The 23385-nt window shown below is 42.6% G+C and overlaps 1 protein-coding gene across 1 annotated transcript in view; it reads right to left on the bottom strand.

Annotated features, from left to right (window-relative positions):
* Positions 1-21630, bottom strand: part of LOC139649407 (anosmin-1-like) — a 30985-nt gene extending 9355 nt beyond the window's left edge. The window contains exons 1-8 of the mRNA XM_071525796.1: positions 21532-21630; positions 19126-19386; positions 13205-13252; positions 6015-6080; positions 4872-5094; positions 2573-2757; positions 1880-2009; positions 145-350 (exon numbers count right to left, since the gene is read on the bottom strand). Of these exons, the coding sequence (XP_071381897.1) occupies positions 145-350; positions 1880-2009; positions 2573-2757; positions 4872-5094; positions 6015-6080; positions 13205-13252; positions 19126-19386; positions 21532-21630 (1218 nt within the window). The remainder of the gene's footprint in view (positions 1-144; positions 351-1879; positions 2010-2572; positions 2758-4871; positions 5095-6014; positions 6081-13204; positions 13253-19125; positions 19387-21531) is intronic.
* Positions 21631-23385: the final 1755 nt, after the last annotated feature.

Here is a 23385-nt window from a genome sequence, read left to right as displayed (position 1 = left end):
CTTGATATGAAAAAGGTTGAGAATCACTGCACTACATGGCGTGTCACATGAGGTGTAGCCGTTAGCTCATATATCCTTCAAACACTAACAGGAACAAGACTCCCCAGACATTTGCAGAGGGCTGTAGCGTTTGGCTGTCCTTACCGCTCTGACCGTCTTCCTCCTCTTGGTGGAGGATGAAGCCGAGGGCTCTCCGGCGGCGGTCCAGCTCCAGGAAACCTTGTAGTGGTGGACGGGAACATCCAGGTCGGCAGGCACGCTCCACTGGAGCCTGGCAGACACCGCCCTGCCGGGGCCAAAGGTCATGTTGGCCACCCTCAGCTCGCTGGGAGCCGGGGGACTGGAGGGGTCTGCGGGGGGGGGGGGGAAGGAGATGTTGGAAATATTCATCCATGCACAGTCACTGACAGAGAGCAACATTATAATATTATATACTGATGCTGCTTTCAGGTCATATGGGAATAACCGTCAGAGCAACAAATTGGAAGTGTTCACACCTTTGAACTGGTTTGAAGACGTTTGGCGGTCACTTTTATCCAAAGTGCCTTACAAAACTAAAAGTGCAAACATTTTTCATATGGTTGGCCTCAGTGTAAAAAAATACATAGAATGACCTTTTTAGATCTAGATGACATATGTGAATATTACTATAATTGCTTTTATTATCCCCATAATCACAGTAAAGACTTCCCTCTAGGATATTATATGCCAGAATGACAGAGATGTCCGTATTATTTTCCCATTATTATTATTATTGTTATGGAGGGGGAGGCACGCTTGATTTTGTTATAGCATGAAATGAAATAACAAATGTCCATTACAGCTACACAGGGGAGAACCGATGGCCAGCAGCCAATGCAATTAATTCAGATTCTACTTCATTAGAGTCAATACAATGATTCCTCGGGATGACACTGCCAATCTCGCTCACTCCCATTCTGTCACTCACAGACATAGACGCACACACACACACACACACACACAGGTTTGTATGACTATACTTATGAGAAGTGGTACTAGGCTTCATGCTAACACTTTAGCATACACTAGGGTTGAGTGATAGTGAGACTGACCTTTTGGTAATAAACAAAGGTGTTCCTAGTTTTTAACTGCTGAATAAAAAAATGAAATATCATTAACTGAATATAGCTGATGTAGCCAGTCATATTTTTGGAACTACTTTCAGTGAGCAACCACATATTCATCTGCTGTGCAGTGTTAGTTGTATGAGGTCTTGCGTTGCCCACCACTTTCACTTCCTATGGAAACAGGGCGCGAGGTCCCCGGTAGATCAAAACAGTAGCTGTTTTTGTACCATATTTGTACCATATTTTATGTAAATTCTCCAACACAAAACTACCAGACTTAGCTGCATAACATTTAAGATTTAGCTATAGGGCTGCTACAAGTTCCCATTTTCTCACTTTTAAGATAATGCTAGTCGCCTACTATCACTCAACATAGTGTATGCTAAAGTGTTAGCATGGAGCCCACTATCACTCAACATAGTGTATGCTAAAGTGTTAGCATGGAGCCTACTATAACTCAACATAGTGTATGCTAAAGTGTTAGCATCGAGAACCAGAGCCAATTATCTACCAGGGACACACAGATGATTTTGGTTTTGACCAATAGGGCAATGTACCAAAAATTTGGTTTATTCCTTTAATCTTAACCATTACCCTAACCTAAACTTAATCATAAATCTAATCTTAACCCTAAACTAGCCCCTTGTAGAAGTGGGGACTGGCCAAAAAGACCTTAGAGAGGACTTTCTTCAAATTTCTCTCCTTGTGAGGACATTTGCTCTTCATAGCAATAGTAATACACACACACACACACACACACACAAACACACAGGCAAGTCATGCTGTCTGACCTCTGCTGGAGTGGATGTGTCGGCTGGGCGTGGTGAAACCTCTGGTCCCATGGGTGTTGACCGCCGCCACTCTGAACTGGTACCAGCGGCCCGGCCGGGTGTCGGCCAGTCTGGCTCCCTGCTCTGTGGTCTAGGATGAGTTAGGATGGGTGGTGGGTTGAATAAGAAAGGCAGCAAGACCAGACATGAGTACTCTGATATTTCAAAAAACCTAAATAGTATGTCTAAAGATGATGTATGGTTGTTAAGGAAGTCCTCATGTAGGTGGCGCTGTATTTGAATACAGATTCAGATACACACTTTGCACAGCGAAAACTCTGCGACTCCATAATGTCAACTTTTCAGAAGCTTAAGCTTCAGAAAAATAGCCTTATTTTCAACTTGACCACCATATATTTGAGGTTATCCAATGGATTTTGAAATGGTTTTATGAGCTGAAGGGCTGGAGAATTTTCTCAACCCACAGAAGACCAACTAATCCTTCAATTGAAGTTAAAACATGAAAATCCCCAAAATTGGTTTTATGAGGTTTTCACATGACAACAGCTACATTTAAAGTTGATGTGCATGGAGACAGCGGTGTACCTCAGTGATGTGCACTTGTCCTGGACTTTCGTCTCCAACGTTCAGCTACATTTTAGGCCTCAGATTTTTGTGCTTCACATTTTATCCCATTTTGCCTTGTCGACTAACCTGTGCCACCACCTGCCAGGAGGTGGCGGTGTCCTCGCTGGGCTGGATGCCGAAGTTCCACCTCCTCTGCAGCACGTAGACCACGGGCTCGGCCGATATGTTGAAGCGGGAGGACCAGCGGACCTCCAGCTGGCCGGAGGGAAGCTCCTCGAAGCCCAGCTCCTTCCTCGGCTTCAGAGGAGAACCTGGGAGAGGAACGCGGTCTTATTGTGCAACTGAACTGATCTGTTTCTTTTAAATAGAATAAATTGTAAAGATGCTGCTTGGCTACCTTCCAAAGTGGATGGTAGAATTAACAGAATTGAAGAAGAAGAAGAATGTTTTTATGTATTTTTTTATGTATTCAAATGCAATGTAATGTCTGTGTATTTTAATGTATTTTAATGTATTTTATCTGCCTATGTCAATGTAAAGCACCTTGAATTGCTGCTATGTAAGAAACGTGCTATACAAATAAAGCTGCCTTGCCTTGCCTTGGTGTCTGGAATTGAAAAGTCCAGTAGAAACTGTATACATGGTGATTATTATGGTTTGATCTATACAGTTTTTTAAAGGCAAATAATATACAAAATCCTGAATAAAAGCCACTGATAGCCAATATTTTTTGGGTAATTCTACAGTTGTAAGACATTTTGTGTTTTGCATTTGTAAATGCTTTTTTTATTTTCATACATGATCAAAGTGAGCAAACACAATCATAATGTTTTGGACTGAAATTGGAATTTCTTTAAAAAAATAAGCTGGAGATCACTGAGAATAATGTTTTTTCCTCTGATTTTAATTACAACTAAAAAACAATGAAATGAGCTTGTAACATAGTTGACAAATGAATCAGTTAACATTTCTGTTTTCAAATAAATTAGGCTTGTAGTAGTAAATATGTCACATTTCAGTGATGCTGGTGCTGATATTCAGTATCTTTAAACATGACCATTTACATGCCAAAAATTCCTTTATTAAAATACTGAAATATATTCATGAATACTCATGTGGAATCTGATCAAAATGTCTCATTAGAATCAGTTAAGGGCTTCCCATAGGCAACCAGTGTAGTACTGATGAATTCTACAATAAATATGTAATCAATCAAACTGCATCATATCAGGTGGATGACTGGACCAGATCTGATTTTTAATAAAATGCCAATATCGGCCCCATATATCAGCAAACCGATATGATTCTAACCCCTATTGTGATTATAATTTGTCTTGTCCCATATCCCTCTTCGAATTCTCTGCCCATATTGGACGTGTCCCATCAGAGAGGGCAGACAGACACGTGGCCGGCTGCAGCCAGCCTCCCCCGGGGCAGCCGGGATTCAATGGCTCACTCAGTGCCACAGTGTGAAAAGGACAAATTAGTTTCCCCAGATCATTTTTCTCCCATCATGTTTGTTACCGGCAGTGCAGTCTGAACCTAATGCCGCAAACTCACAGGATCTATTTTTCCTCAGGTCTCTTTGATCTCGCTTCTAACAATGGAGGCCTAACTAGGGCAAGCTCCACCTGACTCAGCAGAGCGATACAGGAGCTTTTAGTCACAGACTGCTTGTTAAACAAGCGATTTTCCACCTGGAAAATACCTCATTTATCTCACTAAAGGCCCTAGACCCGGGATGTCACCTTTTTAGATTGGCATGAATGTCATGACAAGTGTATATCACCGTAAGTGACATAAACCTGATGTATGTTATATGAGGATAGGGTGTTTTAAGGGAGAAACGCATTGCATTCACCTCTAATTTATGAAAATATAATAGATTTTTGCTTATATTGGTGGTTATTTCCCTTATGGTGATCACTAACTGGAAGTAATATTGCAGTTTACCCTTCTTTTTATTTACCTGTACATCACTGCCAACAATTGCCAGTATGTGAGTTAAACATGAGTCTTGAGGCGGTAAAATGTCTTTTTACATCTGCATTAATTATAAATGTTCATGTTTTTTTTTTACTCTACAAGAATCTATGTGAGGATACTTAAACCTTTTATGGCTACCCATGTTTTTTTTTAGGCTGACATAAATCTTTATGAGGGAAATTCATACAGCATAGTAACTTGTATCAAAAGGGGTCTTTAAAGGGGAAATCAGCAAAAATTAATGTGTCACGAATATTTGTCATTTTTGTATTGGTGGTTGTTTTCCTTAATATAATCACTAACAAGAGGTTGTTTACCCAAATTTTAATTTACAACTCCATCACCACCCAAGGCAAGCGGGCTAATTTCTTAGCGTCAGTTGAACAGGAAAGCTGTGTTGTTTCTTTCATGTTAGGCTAATATTCATGGCTCTGCATACCCTTGTAAAGGTTTTTGGGAGGCTGGCAAGTGTGTCCGCATCCGTTGGAGCAGCATTTCTTCTGGGCGGGGCATTCGCGGTCGTGGTCGCAGCTCTCCACGCAGGCCGCCGCGAAGCCGCTGGCTCTCTCCGGGGGCGGACAGTCGCCCTGCTTCACCGCCAGCACCGAGCGGAGGAACTCGCAGCTGGTCACGCACTCCCAGTGCTTCTTGGGAAAGGATCGCTACGTGGGATTGAGGAGGACAAGGGTCATAGTTAGGGTTACCCCGGTAAGAGAGTTTGCTAAAGGCTGATGCCGATATTTTTGGGTTGGAGCTGAAAAGGATTTCAGCTCCAACCCAAAATTATTCAGTGTTTCCCGCTGAATTGTATTCTTGTCAGGGTGGAGAAGCCTCTGAAACAACATTCAGATCAGTGGTTCTCAACCTTTTTCATATCAAGGACTCCTAATTTAGTCCACATTAGAGCCACGGACCCCCATTTGATGCGATTTTGTCCCTCGGACCCAAATCTGAGAATATTTTTATTGTTAGATATGATTTTGTCCAGAACTCCATGACTATCTGTATTGTAGGGAGAGAGATAACAGAGAAACTATGATCAAAATAGTCAGTCTCCTATATTCTATAATTGTTATTGTAAATGAAATAATTGAAGTTTAACGATTCATCAGTTTGCTGGGGACCCCCTGGGATGCCCTCAAGGACCCCTGGTGGTCACCGGACCCCACGTTGAGAACCACTGATTTAGACCATCATAGGACACTAAAATTCTCCATTGAAATCCATGTTAATTCATGCATACTTGTGTGGAATCCAATCAAAATGTCACATTCTCAGGTTAATGTCTTCCCATAAACAATAAACAACACAAAATTTCAGCTATTGAGAGATTCAATCCAAATATATATGTATCAGCCTTCAAAAATCCATATTGGTCAAATGCTACTAGAGCTATGTAGTAGGATTTGACTGATTGATAGATTTTTGAAGGCTGACATTTGACTGATACATTTTTTAACATGGAGTCTATGTTAAAAAATGCATGAGAGAGTGTTTTGAATCAACTGGCTGAAGGATGGTGACCCCATAAAACCTCATGAAGCCTCACTACATAGAAACTGTCCAGAGTGTCACAGTGTACCTCACACAGCTCTCTGCACTGGCTTTTCCTCTTCATGTCCCAGGAGTCTTTGCAGGGCTCCAGGCACTGTGGAAGTGAAAGAAACTAGCGTGAGTAATGACAAAGATTACTGCGAGATATGAATATGGTGTAATAGCAATTCATCTTACCCGGAGATGTGAGGGGAATCTATCTTACTAGATAGGCTATGAGTAAAATGTTTCGCTGGCGGACAGCTTTTCGCAGAATCCCAAATCGAGATAGAGTCGGGGTGTTAGATAATTTCATTTAGTGACACAGCTCCATTACAGGTAACGCCAGCTCCTCCTGCATGCTAATATGAATCATTCAGAATGGGACTTTTATCATTAGTGCCTGAAGCTCTAACCAGGCCTGGGATTTATCAAGCAGCGCTGACCGAAGATCAGCTTTGCCCTTCAGATCAAAATCTATGATCCTGATGCCAGATGAGAACTTTGCATTTCCAATATGTCAACATTTCAGGAATTAAGAAGAAATATTCAATTGGTTTTGAATGGATCTCATGGGCCTTTGGCATCATGAAACCGTCTCAGTAAATAAAATAAACAAACATGTACGCAATTTGATTAAGAAAATGAAGCACACTCAAGAATCTACCTGGAGCTGCAAGGTTTTCATGTGATAACAGTGACAAGTAATATTTTTACCTTTATCGACCTCTATTGGCAACCAATAGGAATTGCAACAACATATATAAAACTTATCTCCCCACCTCTCCCAACCCCTTGAGCTACGGTGGCCTGTAATTGACAATAAAGTCACATTTTCCCAATGTAGAAGAGTAAGCTAGCTAACTAGAGCAGAGATCCAACAGAAACGTCTAGTGAAGAGCGAATATATCACCATGCTAAATACTGGAATAATAATACTGCTTTTGCATTTGCGTTTTTATTGATCAACAATAGGGTTGAACAATTAATCGAAATTTTATCGAAAACACAATATGGCCTACTGCAATTTTGAAATTGCAGTAGGCGCAATATTTGTTAAAGGTGAAATGTGTGTCAAAATACCATTTTAAATGAAATATTGTGGTGCTGCAGAGATGTCCTGGCCTACACATCATATCCTACAGACTTAAGAAAACATCTTTGTTTGGTATAGATCCCCGCAAAAATCACACCATAATCATTTTAATACGTTTTTCAATGAAAATGAGAATAATGATGTAAAAATTAGCATTCCCTCTAATATCGCAAATCATATCGCAATTGCAATATCAGTCAAAATAATCGCAATATAGATATTTTTTCAAAATCGTTCAGCCCTAATCAACCACCCGATCAACCCCCACAGATATATTATGGTCATTTTGTGCTATGGGGCAGGAAAAATCGTACTTATTGCACCTTTAAATGGTTTAGCTGGTCAATCCTAAGCGAGTTATAACAACAATATGAGATGCTTGGTGCTATATGTAAGTACAGGCTTTAATTTCCTAACAAATACTCTAACGTTGGCATGAATATGACATGAGCAACCCCATTACTCGAGCTTTCACCGGACTAAAAGTCTGGCGGGAAGCTCCAGTGGAAAGCTAATGAATGTTTTCTGCTGCTTTAGCACGCCGTTTCTGGAGCATGTCACCAATTAGCGTCGTTGCCCCTCTACCATAAAGCCGAATCCTGCACCAGTAAGCAGAGGCAGCCCAGGGGAGTGTGTACCGATTGTAATTTCATGCTGTAGTGAGAAACAGCGGAGGCCATGGTGGGGAGGAGAGCAACATACAGTGGCATCGCAAGGACGAGGCGGGTTGTCTGGAAAGTTCGGGAATTACTGTAAACTCTGAACGAACTCGAAATTACGGAGAGTTTTCAGGGAATGAGCGGTTTTCCGACATTCATTCTGTTACGGAGAAAGAAAACGTCTCGATCAGCACACTCCGACTTTTGAGATTTTGCACAGCATACAGGCTAGAAGAACTTTGTTTTTCTCAGAGGCTGAGGGAGTGGCGGCTTTCCGAAAAAGCTCTGGAAGGGATTGGGATTTCTCATCTTCCTGGGGCATCGTCTCACAGCGAACAAGGGGAATGCGATTATTTTTAACAGCTGTGAAGGGTATGTGTATTTGTGTGTGTGTGTGTGTGTGTGTATTGTGTGTGAGGGATGTAATAGTTGTTGGAAACTATGAATAAATTTGTAGGAAGGAGGCCCACCTTTAAATACAGCTGAGGCACTCGCTTTACACACAAAATGCAGGAGATCCTACTGAGTTCGCCCCCGGGCGCTGCACTGCAACAATCCTGGAACTGCGAAAAGCTCCATTCCATCCTGCTCAACCCCCCCCCCGACATACACACACACACACACACACACACACACACCCCAAACCCCCTCCTCCACCACCTCCTCCTCCCCTACTCCCCATGTGTGCAGAATCCAACTCTGAATTTCAGTCCTGTTAAATGTTGAATTGTCATGAGCTTTAAACCGCAAAACTCCATCAACTCTGTAAGCCTGCATCATTATTTCACAATAATGATTAATAATTACCACAAAGAAAAAATATTTAGGGTTATAGACGGATGTATTTGCTGATATATCAGGCCTTTCATATATCAGGCCTTTCAGCATCAGATCTGGTCCGGTCAGTGTGGTCCACCTCTGATATGATGGATAGGATGCAGTTTGATTTATTACATTTTACTGTAGAACTGATCAATACTACACTGGTTGTATATGACTTATTATCATCATCATATATTATTATGCTGGGTTCCAATGACAAGTTTTAGTGTCCCATGGTCTAAATGTTGTTTCAGAGGTGTTTCAACCCTGATAAGAATTACAATTCTGGAGGAAACACCAAATTCTTGGAATTTTTAGGAATGTTTTGGCACCAAAATGGTCAGATTTAAACGTATTGAATATCAGCAAGAAATATTGGAAATATTGGCAAATTCCAGTATCAGAATCAACCTTCAAAAACTCATATTAGCCGAACCCTACATTGAATATATACTCTCCACTATATGCACTGTGTACTGAGTGTGGTAGTGTGTACACATTTATAGGTACAGGCTCTAACAGAGGAGGGTCTAGGTTGCCTCAGAGTGAGCACCAGTGCTGTGTACCAGTACAGGGTAAGAGTAGACAGGGAAGAAAAGTTGCTGCCAAATGGACTATGCTCTACACACCCCATACACAGCTCTTGCTGGTAAGGGGCGGAGAGGGTCCTTGAAGCATGTCTGATAGCCTTGTGCCAGCCCTGCCATCTCCCATCTACCCTCCCTGGTCTCCAGAAGAAGATTCGCCCACTAATCCGGGCTGACGTTCCCACTCTCGTGCCATTCCCATTGTACCTCGGCGTCAGTTAGTTTTCCGCCCCATTTCAAGCTCAAATCAAGCATTCCTTTCCACTATACCGCAAATAAAGCTGACTTAGGGGGAACTTTGTGATGTGGTCGAGAGAGATTAGAGAAAACACCTAAAGTCCCACCGGTGGCGGGAGGTATTTTTGTCTCGGTTGCAGAATTTAGATCCAGGTTTGAGGTCGTTCGGGATCCAAGCTGTTCTTTTGGCGCACGGGACATGACTTGTTTTTAGTTGGGGAAACAATGCAAGGGCTGCAGTGTGCAGCTGGTCATTCCATTGTGTGTGTGTGTGTGTGTATTGGGAGGCGAGTGCAGTCCAGTCCTCCATGACTGACCGGAGATAATGGACCGAGCGACTTCTCTGCTGACCGTGCATAATGCTGTTCTTTCGGTGCGCGCCGCCGTTTGATTCCCTGCCCAGGCAAACTCCCTCAGAGAGGAAATAGGCCCTGTTTTCGATTCTGGCTTCCTGTTTCAAGCAACTTGCGACATCTTTGAGGGTGTTCCAGACCTTTAAACGTCCACACGGACAAGACCTCAGCTTTTTCCACGGAGCGAATTACGGCAAATTATTTCACACGTATTTTTATGCGCTCGAAAGTGCGAGTTCGAGGCGAGGGAGGGCGAAAGTAAAGGACGTCTGGCTCTTAGTCACACATCCCAACAAGGCTACAGGGAGTACTGGGAGTCCACTAAAGACCGCCAAAGGCTATTGAAATGGGGCTCGGAGAAGGTCGCGTCACCCCAGCTCGATACCGATCGTCCAGGCCAGCGTGGACGCGCACACACACGACGTCCCACCACGGCTCAAACGCTACAGTAGTGCCATCTTAAAGCTCTTTCTAAACGAGGGCCGGACTGGACTGGACTGTGTGGGAGCGCGTGTCGCTAATCAACTCTGGCACTTGCAAATGGCCGTCTGCCTGGAGGAGATAGTGACAGAAGGATTAACAAGCACTCATTACCGCCAGGGTCCACGAGGACGACGCGGGGCCAAATGGTCACGAGCCAAAGTAATGGACTGTCTCGCAGCAACAAGCTTCAACAGGCTTCAACAGGCTTCAACAAGCTTCTCATCAAGCTTCTCTGAGCAGAAGAGCTGGGCTAAGGATCTATCGATACTGGTATTGGCCCTGCTAGTGGTCCATTACCAGCCTAAAATAGGGTTGCAGCAATTTCCCCAATAATAAACCCCAATGCCAAGAGTAGTGTCAGAAATCAAAGCAAAGTGGTTTGATTTTCTGCCTTTTTTTACCCCTGGAAGGATGTTAGATCTCTTGAATAGAGAAAAAAAAGTCTTATATCTCCATCATTAACACTTTAACACTTTACAATAAGGGTCACTAAGTTAATTAACAGTTAACTAATGTGTCTGGTAATCATTTACTAATGGTGTTCATGTTAACTAAGGTATTCATTTATACATTATTTAATAGTCATCTTTATAAACTATTAAATAATGTATAAATTAATACCTTAGTTAACATGAACACCATTAGTAAATTACACATTAGTTAACTGTTAATTAAGGATTAGTTAATGCTTATTAAGCATTAACTAACCCTTATTATGCATTAACTAACCCTTAACTTAGTGACCCTTATTGTAAAGTGTTATCCCATCATCTTTGTCTAATGACTACTAGTGAAGTACAGATACTCAAATTTTAATGTTCAAAATTTTGCATCAGCAGTGAAAAAGTGCTATCACTGCTTCCCTATCAAGCACCAGGCTTAGGGCCCTCCTTGACAACATCATACACAAAACCCTAAAAAGGTGAAATCCCCCGACTAAGAACCAAATCTCTGTGATCCTTTATGAATACCAGCCAATGCTTAACGCTGCAAACAGATCAAGGGTTTTAATAGCAGTTTATGTTTACGCAGCAGACATATGCAGCCAATCAGGAGAATCCATAGCAGGCCTTATTTACACAGAAAGAGCCATTCCAACGTCGACTCACGAACCCTCCAAAATAAACAATGCGGCACAACAAAGCAAACCGCAGCCTTGACGTAGACAAGCTATGGCTTCCGCAAATGAAAAATTGCCTTTGATCAAGATGCTGCAAACAAGATGAAAGACTTTGGCGCTCAGTGGCAATACTTCAGAGAACACCTGTCATCGCAGAGCAACTGTGACAGCTTTTACCACATCTAAATTTAAAGTTCTGGTGGTGTGCGCTGATGAAAAACTAAGAGCACGGGGGGGGGGGGGGGGGGGGGGTAAGGGTGCCGTGGAACAAATTGCACTTATTGAGGTATCCTTTGGGGGGGAATGCATCGATTTCCCATCGCGCCGTAAGAGCCTCTCATTTCACAATTAACCACCATTAAAGAGGAGTGTAATCTGGAGCGCTCTCGCAACTAAAAGCCACTAAAAGGGGAATGCTGCTCTACCCGAGGTAAAAAAAAGGCGCTATAAAAGCTTCACTCTGAGTATACTGGAGGATTTGACCTTTGGAGAAACTCATCCGAGGGGTTTTTTTAATTTGCTAAGTTGGCAGTTGTCAAAATGTTCCAGTGGAATCTGAAATGGAGTCGGATCGTGACTTTTGTCTCCGCGGGCCGGTGACGGGACTTACACTGAATGTACAAAATATCAGGGACATGTCCTCTTTTCATGAAGTCCACTGATGAGGGGAATCCAGGTAAAAGCCACTATCCCTTATTGATTTCCCTTATTGAATCTGTACCAATCACAAAGGAGGAGATGGAGATAAAGAGAAGCAGACGAGTTAGAGGAGTTCTAAGCTTTGAGATAGTTGAGATGTGGATTGTGCAATATCAGGAAGATGTACAGTCAGTGTATGTGTCTATACAGTATGTGAGCTTCTCCACCACAACACCAAAGCACAGAGATATTGTCGGACCGATGAAAACACTGTTGTCTTCGGCGCATAATGGGATGAGGCAGCGCTCGGTATCATGAACTAATTCACGCCGCTATCAAACCATTTTCTCCCTGTGATCGTTCATTAAAGGGCCCGCACATCGCGCGTTGGGAGCTCTTAATAATGCAGCTTGGGGAAAGTCTAATGCGCCAACATGTCACCACAATTACCCATCACTAGGATCGCACGGTTACCAAAGTGAGAGGCTGCTCAAGCGCGTTAATATCTCCATTGCTCAACAAGAAGACAATATTACTCGTGGGGACCGTTAAATATCAAAAAATGCCAGAGTGAGGCTAAGTAGTCGCATATTGGATGTGAAATAAAATTATCTCAGCATAATGTCATGAACGTTACCGAGGGAAGCTTTATTATATTAGCATAATATCACAGGGGGGAAGCTTTGCCAAGTGTGTATTCCATCTATTACTGCCTGGGTCTTTCACTAGCATTGATGTATTAGCCGCGAACTGCTAGCTCCTGTGATGTATAGAGCGTCGGGAAATAAAATGCCTAGTTTGGTGATGAATGGTGCAACGAAGAAATGGGTAATAACCACTACCAGCACGCACGTAAACACACACACACACACACGCTGCGACCCGGGTTTACACATGCTTTACACACGTGTGCACACACACATATATGAGCGCACACTGTCATCTGTTTGTATGTGGAGTGATTTATTGCACCGGAAAGCAAGCAGCACATAAATGAACACACACACACAACACAACACACCCAGGTGCACACGTGTACCTGCAGTCATGCATACACACACACACACACACACTGTGCACACACTTGGATCTAGAATGATTTATTGCACTAGAAAGCACCGGCATTCCCATATGACTTCCTATCTGAAGACTGATCACCTAATTGAAGCGGTTTAATTCAGATTTCCCCATTTTGTGCATGCATGTATAGATGTGTATATACAGCAGTATATGTGATACCTACCTTTGCACATTGTTTGTGGTTGTGACACCAGCCCAAGGATCCGTTATTCTGAAGAGAAGAAGAAAAGGCAGGGGAGAAAGAGAGGCAGAAATGAATGAGCTAGTCTAATTGAATTAAGTGGAGAAGAATACATGTTAATGTCCTAATTACAGGTTACAGCCCTGTCACAGCTCAAAGCAAGGCAACATAATTATAGTTTGTCAGGAGAACATCATAGAGCTCCAGGGTTCACACTCTGTGCACCATAACTGTTATTTTTCTGTATGATGACAAATGACTGTTTTTCTTCTCCAGTTTGTGGGACTTAATGTCTCTCATTGTTTCCCAGTACGAGCCAGGGCCGGAACGCTGCAAGCCTCTATGAATTATGAGTGCAGATCCAGGATCACTGGTCAGGTCGCACTGGTCAGGATCGTATACAGTATGTTCTTTTCAATGTGACTCAAGAGGCAAATTGGTTTTCTCGTCAGCACCCCAGTCGTCTGATTTCTTAGGCGTGTTATATGTCAAAGCAATAATCCGAAAAATTCTTGTTTTGCTTGATTTTGGTGAGAAGTGGTCATTGTTTTTTGGCATTTTCCATTCAATGTAGCCACTGACCCAACTTACTGTAATGTTAAAGTAATAGTGTAGACTGTGGCTTCTTATATTTCATCAACCTTCTCATATTTATTCCAAACAAACTGCTGTTGTTGCTTCTGTAAATGTAAAATGCATCACCTCCTGTCTGTAAAAGCATTCATGAACTGGGTATAGGCTGAATCACTATTGGACGGCATCAATCAGTGATAGAAAGTAGCAAAATGGACATTTATTTATATGAAAAAGTTGCGGATTATTACTTTAAAGTTTCATCGAATCTAATCTAAGAATAATAATAATAAGAAGGCAGTTCCTGGATAGTGGCATCCTAACTTAAAGGGTGGGTCCTTTTCCTTTTTATTTTTATTTTATATCATTACCTTGAGTCTATAAAACAAACCTGTAAACATTTTTCATGTAAAAGTAATCTCAAATGTTTTTAGAAAGCCCCTCTCCCACCTCAAGAGCTACAGGCTGTTTTGGGGGCGTTTCTAGCAGCCAGAAAGAGCCACTGCTCCGATTGGCTAGCAGTACTAGAGGCCCCGCCCCCCCAACCCCACCCCCAAACATAAGATGATTGGTGGCAGTTTTCTACATCACAAACCAACCATGTTTGACTGGCTCGTTTCAGAGGAGCCATGTTCTCTAAATACAAAACAACTATTAGTACAATTTTCACTTTTTTTTTTACTGTGAACAAGGAGCATCCAAGCCATGAAAAACTTTAGATCATCCACTTCTAAAGCAAAAGGGTCATTGTTTTTCTGATTTCTGTTCAGTTTTAACAGTAGAAAGGCCAAGCCGCCGTCATTTGGCTGCTGTTTTGAATTTTAGAAATGAAACATCTAAGCTTTCAAAATGTTCCTCTGAGATCCAATGTCAGTTAGATTCTGCATTTGCATTTCTAGTGTTAAGTGAAAATGGTAGTGAATTTACACAGAAAGACAAGAGGGGTTCGTGGCACATCTAAACCTAGACTCTTCTAGAAATTTGGCTTGGCATGATTTCAGACAGGAATTCCCCTCTGTGAATACAACGCTGTGTTTATCATTCATTTGAAAGCCAATAGAAACATCTGAATAACCATAATAATAATAAAAAAGATGAGGTTGACGAGGTTGGTTGTGGGATGGCACGTTGTGAGTGTCTGGTGTGCATGTGTCTGTTTTTTTCTAGCCTTTCAACCATCTCCATTTGCTCCGTCAATAACTATGTACCATGATGGATTCCGAGTTCAGATTTATTCCCTCTAGGGGTTTGCCGATTCGCGAGGTGAAGGTTGCCGGTGTGAATCCCCGGCCCGGCTTTCTCCTCCCTCACACAAGTACCACCTAGCTGCCCTGGAGCAAGGCGTTTAACCCCCAACCGCCTGCTCAGCAAACAGTAGAAAGTAAAGGGGCAAAATCAGTGGAGATAAAATGTTCTTTGTCAGAGATGTTGCCCACTTTTGGCTCATCTCTACTTCCTGAGAATGTTCCCCCACGCCCCATACCTAACCGATTTGCTCAGAAATAGTCGCAGCTTTTTTTTTTTTTTTCACATTGCACCCAAGCTGTTATGTCTGGCGGTAACAGAAGCTTATTGTTGCCGGCCAAAAGTGACTCAGCCATGGCCACTATTGCTGCGGACAGATATGATCTACGACAGGATGGAGAGGGGGCAGTGCCGTCTAGACCGACCCCGTCCCATCATTCAATGGGGTTTGGAGGGAGACGATCCGGGTCACGCCCTGACCCCTCGGCCAACCCCGCCCCCCCGTCCCATGAGGTCAGTCTTCAGAGGCAAAAACGACGTGCCGTCCCCTTTGCCGATAACACAGAACTATCACTGATTCACTTCTCTTGAATGGCGTGCACTGTGAGGCTAGGAATGGACACACACACAATGGACACACCAAAATGAGTCTCACATCACATCCTCCCACACGACTGTAGCTGAAAAGATCTTGTAGTGAGCACCCATCCAAAGGACTTGTAAGACATAATAGAGAAACGGCAGAATTCCTGCATTTTTCAGGATTTGAAGCTTAAGATGCAGTAGGTGCTGCTTGGTTTGGTGGCAGTAAAGTTAACCAGATCCAATGCAAACGAATATGAAGCTCTTCAATAGCACCTCTATGTCTTAAGGCTATGTTCACACTGCAGCAAAGTGTCCCAATTATGATTTTTTTTCCTGTACATGTGACGCAGATCTGATGTTTTCTAATCATTGTGAACAGCAGAAAGCTGCAAAGTTGTATTTTTGCAATTCCCATCTGGATCACATGGTACAAAATTGGATCCCGAGGCATGCAACCTATATGCAACTTGTATTTGAACAGTCAGATCAGAATTTGTCAGCGTTGCCATGACAATAAGTAAATGTTATGTTATTCATCTGAGGACAACGAGACGCAACAACAGAAAGAAAGACAAACAACTTGACGCCTCAATTCACTCAAAACTCAAAGGTACAGACCCTAAGTGAAACGTGTTGGAAACAAAAAACGGATGTGACATCTTTGTTATTGTCTTATTGTGTTTTCGACATCGCTGTCAGTTCACATTGTTACGGGATATGAGTTACATCCAAGAATAGATAAGAACTGTCATCCAGAAAAATCAGATATGAGCAGCAATTCAGAATAGGGCATGAAGGCCTGTAGTGTGAACGCAGCTTCAGTGTTCCTCAAAGGACAACACATCACAGAGGCATTCAGCATTTCCTCACATTTCTCCTTGGACCATCATCCTACGCTGTTATCATTGCTCTAAGTGGGTATGCATACACTATGAAGTCTGGCTGGAGCAAAAGGGGTACTTGGCCGCAGTATCTGTGTCTATGCGTGTGTGTGTGTGTGTGGGCGGATAGCTACTGATAGAGGAGCGATCTGTGTGGATAATGTAATCAGGATAACAAGCCCTGTGGTCAGGCCTTGCCCCTGCTGAGCAAAAGTCACAGGAAACTTTTAATGAGGGTCTACAGAATATCATGTCCTCATATTGTGGATGAGTCAAGCTGATTACAATGCATAACAAGCTTACTGTCATATTTGATAACTTAAAGAAAGTAACCAGGACTATCCACTGAGTGACTGATGGACTGGGTGATTTATTGATTGATTGATTGATTGATTGATTGATTGATTGATTGATTGATTAAGTGCGTGAGGGATCAGTTAATTGATTAGGTAAGCTCTTCTTCTTCTTCTTCTTCTTATTATTATTGTTATTATTATCATTCTTAGTAGTAGTACTAGTAGTAGTAGCAGTAGTAGTGGCACAAGTAGTAGTAGTAGTAGTAGTAGTAGTAGTAGGCTAATAGTACTAGTAGTAGTAGTAGCAGTAGTAGTGGTACAAGCAGTAGTAGTAGTAGTACTAGTAGTAGTAGCAGTAGCAGTACAGTAGTAGTAGCAGTAGTAGTAGGCTAATAGTAGTAGTAGTAGTGGTAGTAGTACTAGTAGTAGTAGTAGTAGTAGTAGCAGCAGTAGTAGCAGTAGTAGTGGTACAAGTAGTAGTAGTAGTAGTAGTAGTACTAGTAGTAGTAGTAGTAATAGTAGTAGCAGTAGCAGTACAGTAGTAGTAGTAATAGTACTAGTAGTAGTAGTAGTAGTACTAGTAGTAGTAGTAGTAGCAGTAGTAGTAGTAGTAGTAAGTGGTAGTAGTAGTACTAGTAGTAGTAGTAGTAGTAGCGGTAGTAGTAGTACTAGTAGTAGTAGTAGTAGTAGTAGCAGTAGTAGTAATAGTGGTAGTAGTAGTGATGGTAGTAGCAGTTAGTAGTAGTAGTAGTATATACTATGTTGACACTACAGGCCATCAGATTTTTCCTATTGCAATAAAAAAAACATTTTGTAAAGTAGAGCATACACACTCTACATACTTTCCACTTTTCAACATATTTTCAGTAACTAAGTTGCAATTGATATCAATTCACTAAACTCTAAGATATAGCAAAGTTCCTGCATCTAATATCATTTGCCACAAAAACATCCAAACCTGCTTATATAAATATAGGCTAAATTTCTGGGGGACAAAGTGGAGGAATGACTGATGACTGACAAGATATTATCATGGAAACACTTTCTATGTCTGCCATGTCTATAGTGCATTGTAAGGACACTCTAAAGGTTGCCAGACAGCCTATTAATCTCAATGGGACAACCTCTGATAGTCATAAACATTCATGCTTGTACTTAATCCATCCAAGTTACATCTATAATGTTTCATGGGTGCTGATATAGTGTCAGTATTATGTGTTCCCATAAGCATAAGGAATTATGAGTGCATTGTAATTCCTTATGAGTGCATTGTAGATCTATAGTGCACTATCGATATCAATAACCAATATTCAATATCTTAAAAAGCTTCTGAAACAGCATTTAGACCATCATGGGACAATAAAACTCTCCACTGAAACACAGACCACTGAAATGATTCAATAGTAGGGAAACTCTGGGATACATTACTGCCTTTAAATGATCAGTTAATTGACAAAAAACATAATGCAACAATTAAATGGATAAATATAACGCTCAAAGAAAATAACATGTCATGTGAGGTTTCACAGACTGTTTTTATGAGGCTGTGGTCAGGGAGAAACCTCAATTATATCAGGTAGAAAACACTGGCCAATATCCAATAGGCCAGTGGTTCTCAGCATGGGGTCCGGGGACCACCAGTGGTCCTTGAGAGGGTTCCAGGGGGTCCCCAGCAAATTAACAAATTATTCAACTTCACCATTATTTAATTTACAAGAAGTTAACACAATTAGAGAATGTGAAGGAATTACTATTTTGATCATAGTTTCTCTGTTATCTCTCTACCTACAATACAGATAGTCATGGAATTCTGGACAAAATCATACCGAACAATAAAAATATTCTCAGATTTGAATCCGAGAGACAAAATCTCATCAAATGGGGGTCCGTGGCTCTAATGTGGACTAAATTAGGGTCCTTGATATCAAAAAGGTTGAGAATAACTGCAATAGGCTATTGGCAAACCTATACAGTATATCGGTCTAATTCTACTATAGAAATGGTAGTCAGAAAGTGCTTCCAATATTATAATTTGGTCACCAAACTATCAGTTTATCTTTTATTTTATTAATTTTTTTATATGGCTTTCAAATAAGTTCCCACTCATTTCTGCTTCATCTTTAATAAAAACTCAGTTAGGCAAAGACATGGCAAGTGCGCGCACCTTGCCAAACCCCACAGACACCCATCATATCACTAAAGAACTTCATTACTGTTAACTTTTATTATACAGTTTGAAACCCCATGTGGATGCCGACGCGCTCCGGTGCCGCTCGTTCGGGTCCCCCATCCCCTCCCCCGCCCCCTCCCGCCCCGCGCTTACCTGCAGCGGTGTGGAGAGCGCCGCGACGCTGTGCAAACCGAGGCACCGCGACGCGCATCTCGCCCTGGAGACGCTCTCCCCGGACCAGGACTCGTCGTCGTCGTCGCTGTGGTTCTGGTGCTTCTTGGCGCGGACGTCGGCGCCGCAGAGGAAAATAGTCCACAGGGACAGGCTCGTCAACACGGCGCGGCGTTTGGCCAGCATCCTCCTCTCCTCCTCCTCCGTGGATAAAGGGACTCGAAGAAGCGGCGGCGGCGGCGGCTGTGTGGGGCGGAAAAACCAAGAGGATTGCAATGAGCGGTTGAGCAATCTGATGGAAGTTCAACCTAAGCTTGTGTATATCCAAGGGAGGAGCTATAGGATCTAGGCGTACACTATTAGGGTCAGGATGCTGGGAGGCAATCACTTGTGCTCAGGTCTTCCCAGTTGGAGTGGGTGGGTGTCAGTTCACGCTATGGCAAAGTCCCATGCATCCAAAACTTCCAAACCTGCTTATATAAATAGAAGAAGAGTCTGAGGACAAAGTGGAGCAGTTACTTATGAGAGAAGTAAGATTTAGGTCACCGAACTATCAGCTTAGAGCAGTGATTCTCAACCTTTTTCACATCAAGGACCCCTAATTTGGTCCACATTAGGGCCACGGACCCCCATTTGATGAGACCCAAAATCTGAGAATATTTTTTATTGTTAGATATGATTTTGTCCAGAATTCCATGACTATCTGTATTGTAGGTAGAGAGATAACAGTCATTCTTCTACATTCTCTAATTGTGTCAACTTCTTGGAAATGAAATAATGCTGAAGTTTAACAACTCGTCATTTTGCTGGGGACCCCCTGGAACCCACTCAAGGACCCCTGGTGGTCCCCGGACCCCACGTTGAGAACCACCAACTTAGAGGAAACATTGGTCCTGAACGCTTTCTTTTTGGATATGGCTTCCAAATCAATACCCAATACATTTTTGCTTGATTTTGCTCTCCATTATAATGATAAAGACTCACATTTGGACTCACTTAGACAAAGGTTTCACATTGTCATACAAAGAGGATGTGTGATTTCTAACATATCTGTGTCTAATATTTGTGTTACTTTCTTCCACTGATGAGGTGAATCCAGGTAAAAGCCATTATCCCTTATTGATTTCCCTTATGAGATCTATACCAGTCACAAAGGAGGAGATGTAGATGTGTATAATCCAGATCTTTCACACTCTCACATGTCATATAGTTCAGGGATGATGGACATAATCATCCCATCTTTCCATTTGTCATCAACACTGTTGCCCATAACAACCTTATAATAGATCTTGCAGCATTTGCTTATGAACAAGACAAGTGATTCAAAACCGCTGGCATCTTTCCAGAGGTGAATAATACATTTGGTGTTGGTCTCAACTTATCTTTAACCTAAATGAATCCAAATTTTAATCTTAGCATTATAATGGTGAGCAAGTTCAACATTAATTCATTTGGAAGCCAATACTAATATCTTGCCAGTCATTGCTCCACTTTGTCCCCAGAAATGTAGTCGATATTTATAAGCAGGTTTAGAAGTTTTAGTGCTAAATGGTGGCACATGTTACATTCATGCTATACTAGTGAACATGCATTATATATTTATTCTCTTTTTTTTTCTTTTTGGCATCAGAGAGGACAGCAAACATCCATGGTTCAGGGCAACTTGTTTTCTCTGTGCATGTGACAATAAAGAACTTGAACACCCCTGTAATTATTTCAGGAATAGCTAGCATAATCATTATATTATTCAATTTCTCTCCAATATTATTGCCCATAACAACCTTACAATAGTTAATGTAGCCTTTGCTCAAGAACAAGCCTCATGACTCAAGACTAATGGCATCTTTCCAGCGGTTATGGATACATTTGAATGAATCTTTTGCCTGAGAGTAAGCAATAAGGCCAGATGTTGATTCTTCAATAGCTGTCAGACTTGTGTACAAGAGTTTCCAGCTATGGGAGGGTGTGTGTGGGTGTGTGTGTGTGTGTGTGTGTGTGTGTGTGTGGGGGGGGGGTTAGGCACCTCTTGCTGCTCTATTAATGTAGGGGAAACATTGAGGCTGGTGAAATTTGTGATGTTTAACACACACAGGTGGAACCTCTTCCAGGGAGCGAGAGTGTTTTCTCCTCAGCGCTGCCAACTTCGGCGGTGGTGGAGGGTGGAGGGTGGAGGGGGGGGGGGGTGGCGGGGCGAGGGGAGGTGGGGGGGGGTGGGGGGGCAGGCATTGTAATTTCCAGGGAACCCCGGCCATAATTCTCACCGGTAGCTGCGAAACAACAACATTTTTATGGACTCCTCCATTAAAGTAACCACAAACATATCTCTCGCAGGCAGGCGGGGGGGTGGGGGTGAGATGAGGGGGTGGGGGGGGTGGGGGGGGCACCGACCAGTTTCCTCGCCCGGGGAGCATGACGTCGTCGGAAACTCTGAAGAAAGCCCTCCTCCTTTCGGGGGCCGTCGGCCTGGCACAAGGGGGGGCCCCGCATTGCGTCGGAGCGTCCCGTGGCGTTAACGAGACTTTCTAAAAAAAAAAAAAAAAACGCATATGCATTCACACAAACACACACATACATACACTCTCTCTCTCTCTCTCTCTCTCTCTCTCTCTCTCTCTGGGTTTTTATGGCACTGTGTCTCTGGCCTAATGAGGCTTCGCAGCTGAGAGTTTTTTTTTACCTCTCTGATTTAGAGACGAGAGTCAGGTTCATTCCTGCCCATTACACCTCTTCACTTACGATCTGATGGAGCCGGAGGTAATGAGGTGTCCTGAGAAGCCAATAGCATTCTCCGTGTTTGGCCCAATTGACTGCATCTCCCCCCCCCCCCCCCCCCCTCCCCATATACCCTCTTGGATAAATGGCCGGGGGCCCGAAAGCCCTCGTCTCTAAAGCGCTTTTCCTTTTCCGCTGCGATTCGTAAATACATCTGCGAGGTGTAGGTCCTAAAAATAGAGCGTTAATGAAGTCAGTTGGTCCAGATCTGGCTGGAGCCGATGCTCTGGTGGTCCACCCACACCAGGAAGAGGAATATCCCAGTAAGCTCCCTGCTGAGCGCTCGGCTTACTGTTTCACAAATAAAAACAACACACTATGACGGGGTAATTGACTCATTAATGTGTGTGTGCACTAGGGGTTACACCGATATACCAGTTTGGCGATATATGGGGCCGATATTGGCCTTTTTTTAAATATCAGATATGGTCCAGTCAGTGTGGTCCACCTCTGATTTGATGGAGGTTCCTTTCTGATCACAGCTAGTCAGTATGTTTTTATTATTTTTATGTCAGAGAAATCATTCCATTTTACTCATCAGTCTGTAAAACCTGCAGTGAAACCCGCTTCATCCTGCTTTCAGAGCTAAATCCCACTTAAATCTATTTTTGCAGTTAGATCCTTTTGTACAGTGGAGAGATTTAGTGTCCCATGATGGTCTAAATCAGTGATTCTCAACCTTTTTTATATCAAGGACCCCTAATCTAGTCCACATTAGAGCCACAGACCCCCATTTGACGAGATTTTGTCTCTCGGACCCAAATCTGAGAATATTTTTTATTGTTAGAAATGATTTTGTCCAGAATTCCATGACTATCTGTATTGTAGGTAGAGAGAAAACAGTGAAACTATGATCAAAACAGTCATTCTTCTACAATCTCTAATTGCGTTCACTTCTTGTAAATGAAATAACAGTGAAGTTTAACAATTCATCATCATTTGCTGGGGACTCCCTGGAACCACCTCAAGGACCCCTGGTTGCCCCCGGACCCCACGTTGAGAACCACTGGTCTAAATGCTGTTTCAGAGGCGTTTCCACCCCTGACAACAATACAGTCCAGAAGGAAATGCTGAATCCTTGTAATGTTTGGGATTTCTTAGGCATGAAAATAGTCAAATTTAAAGAATATCAGGGCAAAATATCAGCTATGGGCAGCAAAAATATCAGCCTTCAAAAACCCATATCGGCCGCCTCTGTATGGGTTTCTTCCATTGTTTGTGTCCATGCACCTCCCGTGTGTGTGTGTGTGTGTGTGTGTGTCTTCCTCCCTGCGTGTGATGCTGATGGAATCCCAGTATCGCTGTGGGGTCCTCGGGGCTCCACGCGGAGAGCCGAATGGTATTTCCACACTGCTCCCGGCACTCGTTTACTGAAGGGAAGCCCCAGTTAATGGGGAACACCTCATAAAAAAAAAATAAAAAAAAGAGGTTGGCCGTTTCCCTGTGGTTATATATCGCTGGTTTGGTGTG

The sequence above is a fragment of the Centroberyx affinis genome, unplaced genomic scaffold (genome assembly GCF_046629955.1).
Source record: "Centroberyx affinis isolate AG114_WGS23_722 - 3 ecotype Tasmania unplaced genomic scaffold, CSIRO-AGI_Caff_v1 ptg001338l_1, whole genome shotgun sequence".
In the NCBI taxonomy this organism is placed as follows: domain Eukaryota; kingdom Metazoa; phylum Chordata; class Actinopteri; order Beryciformes; family Berycidae; genus Centroberyx; species Centroberyx affinis.
This window is presented reverse-complemented; position numbering and strand designations above follow the sequence as displayed.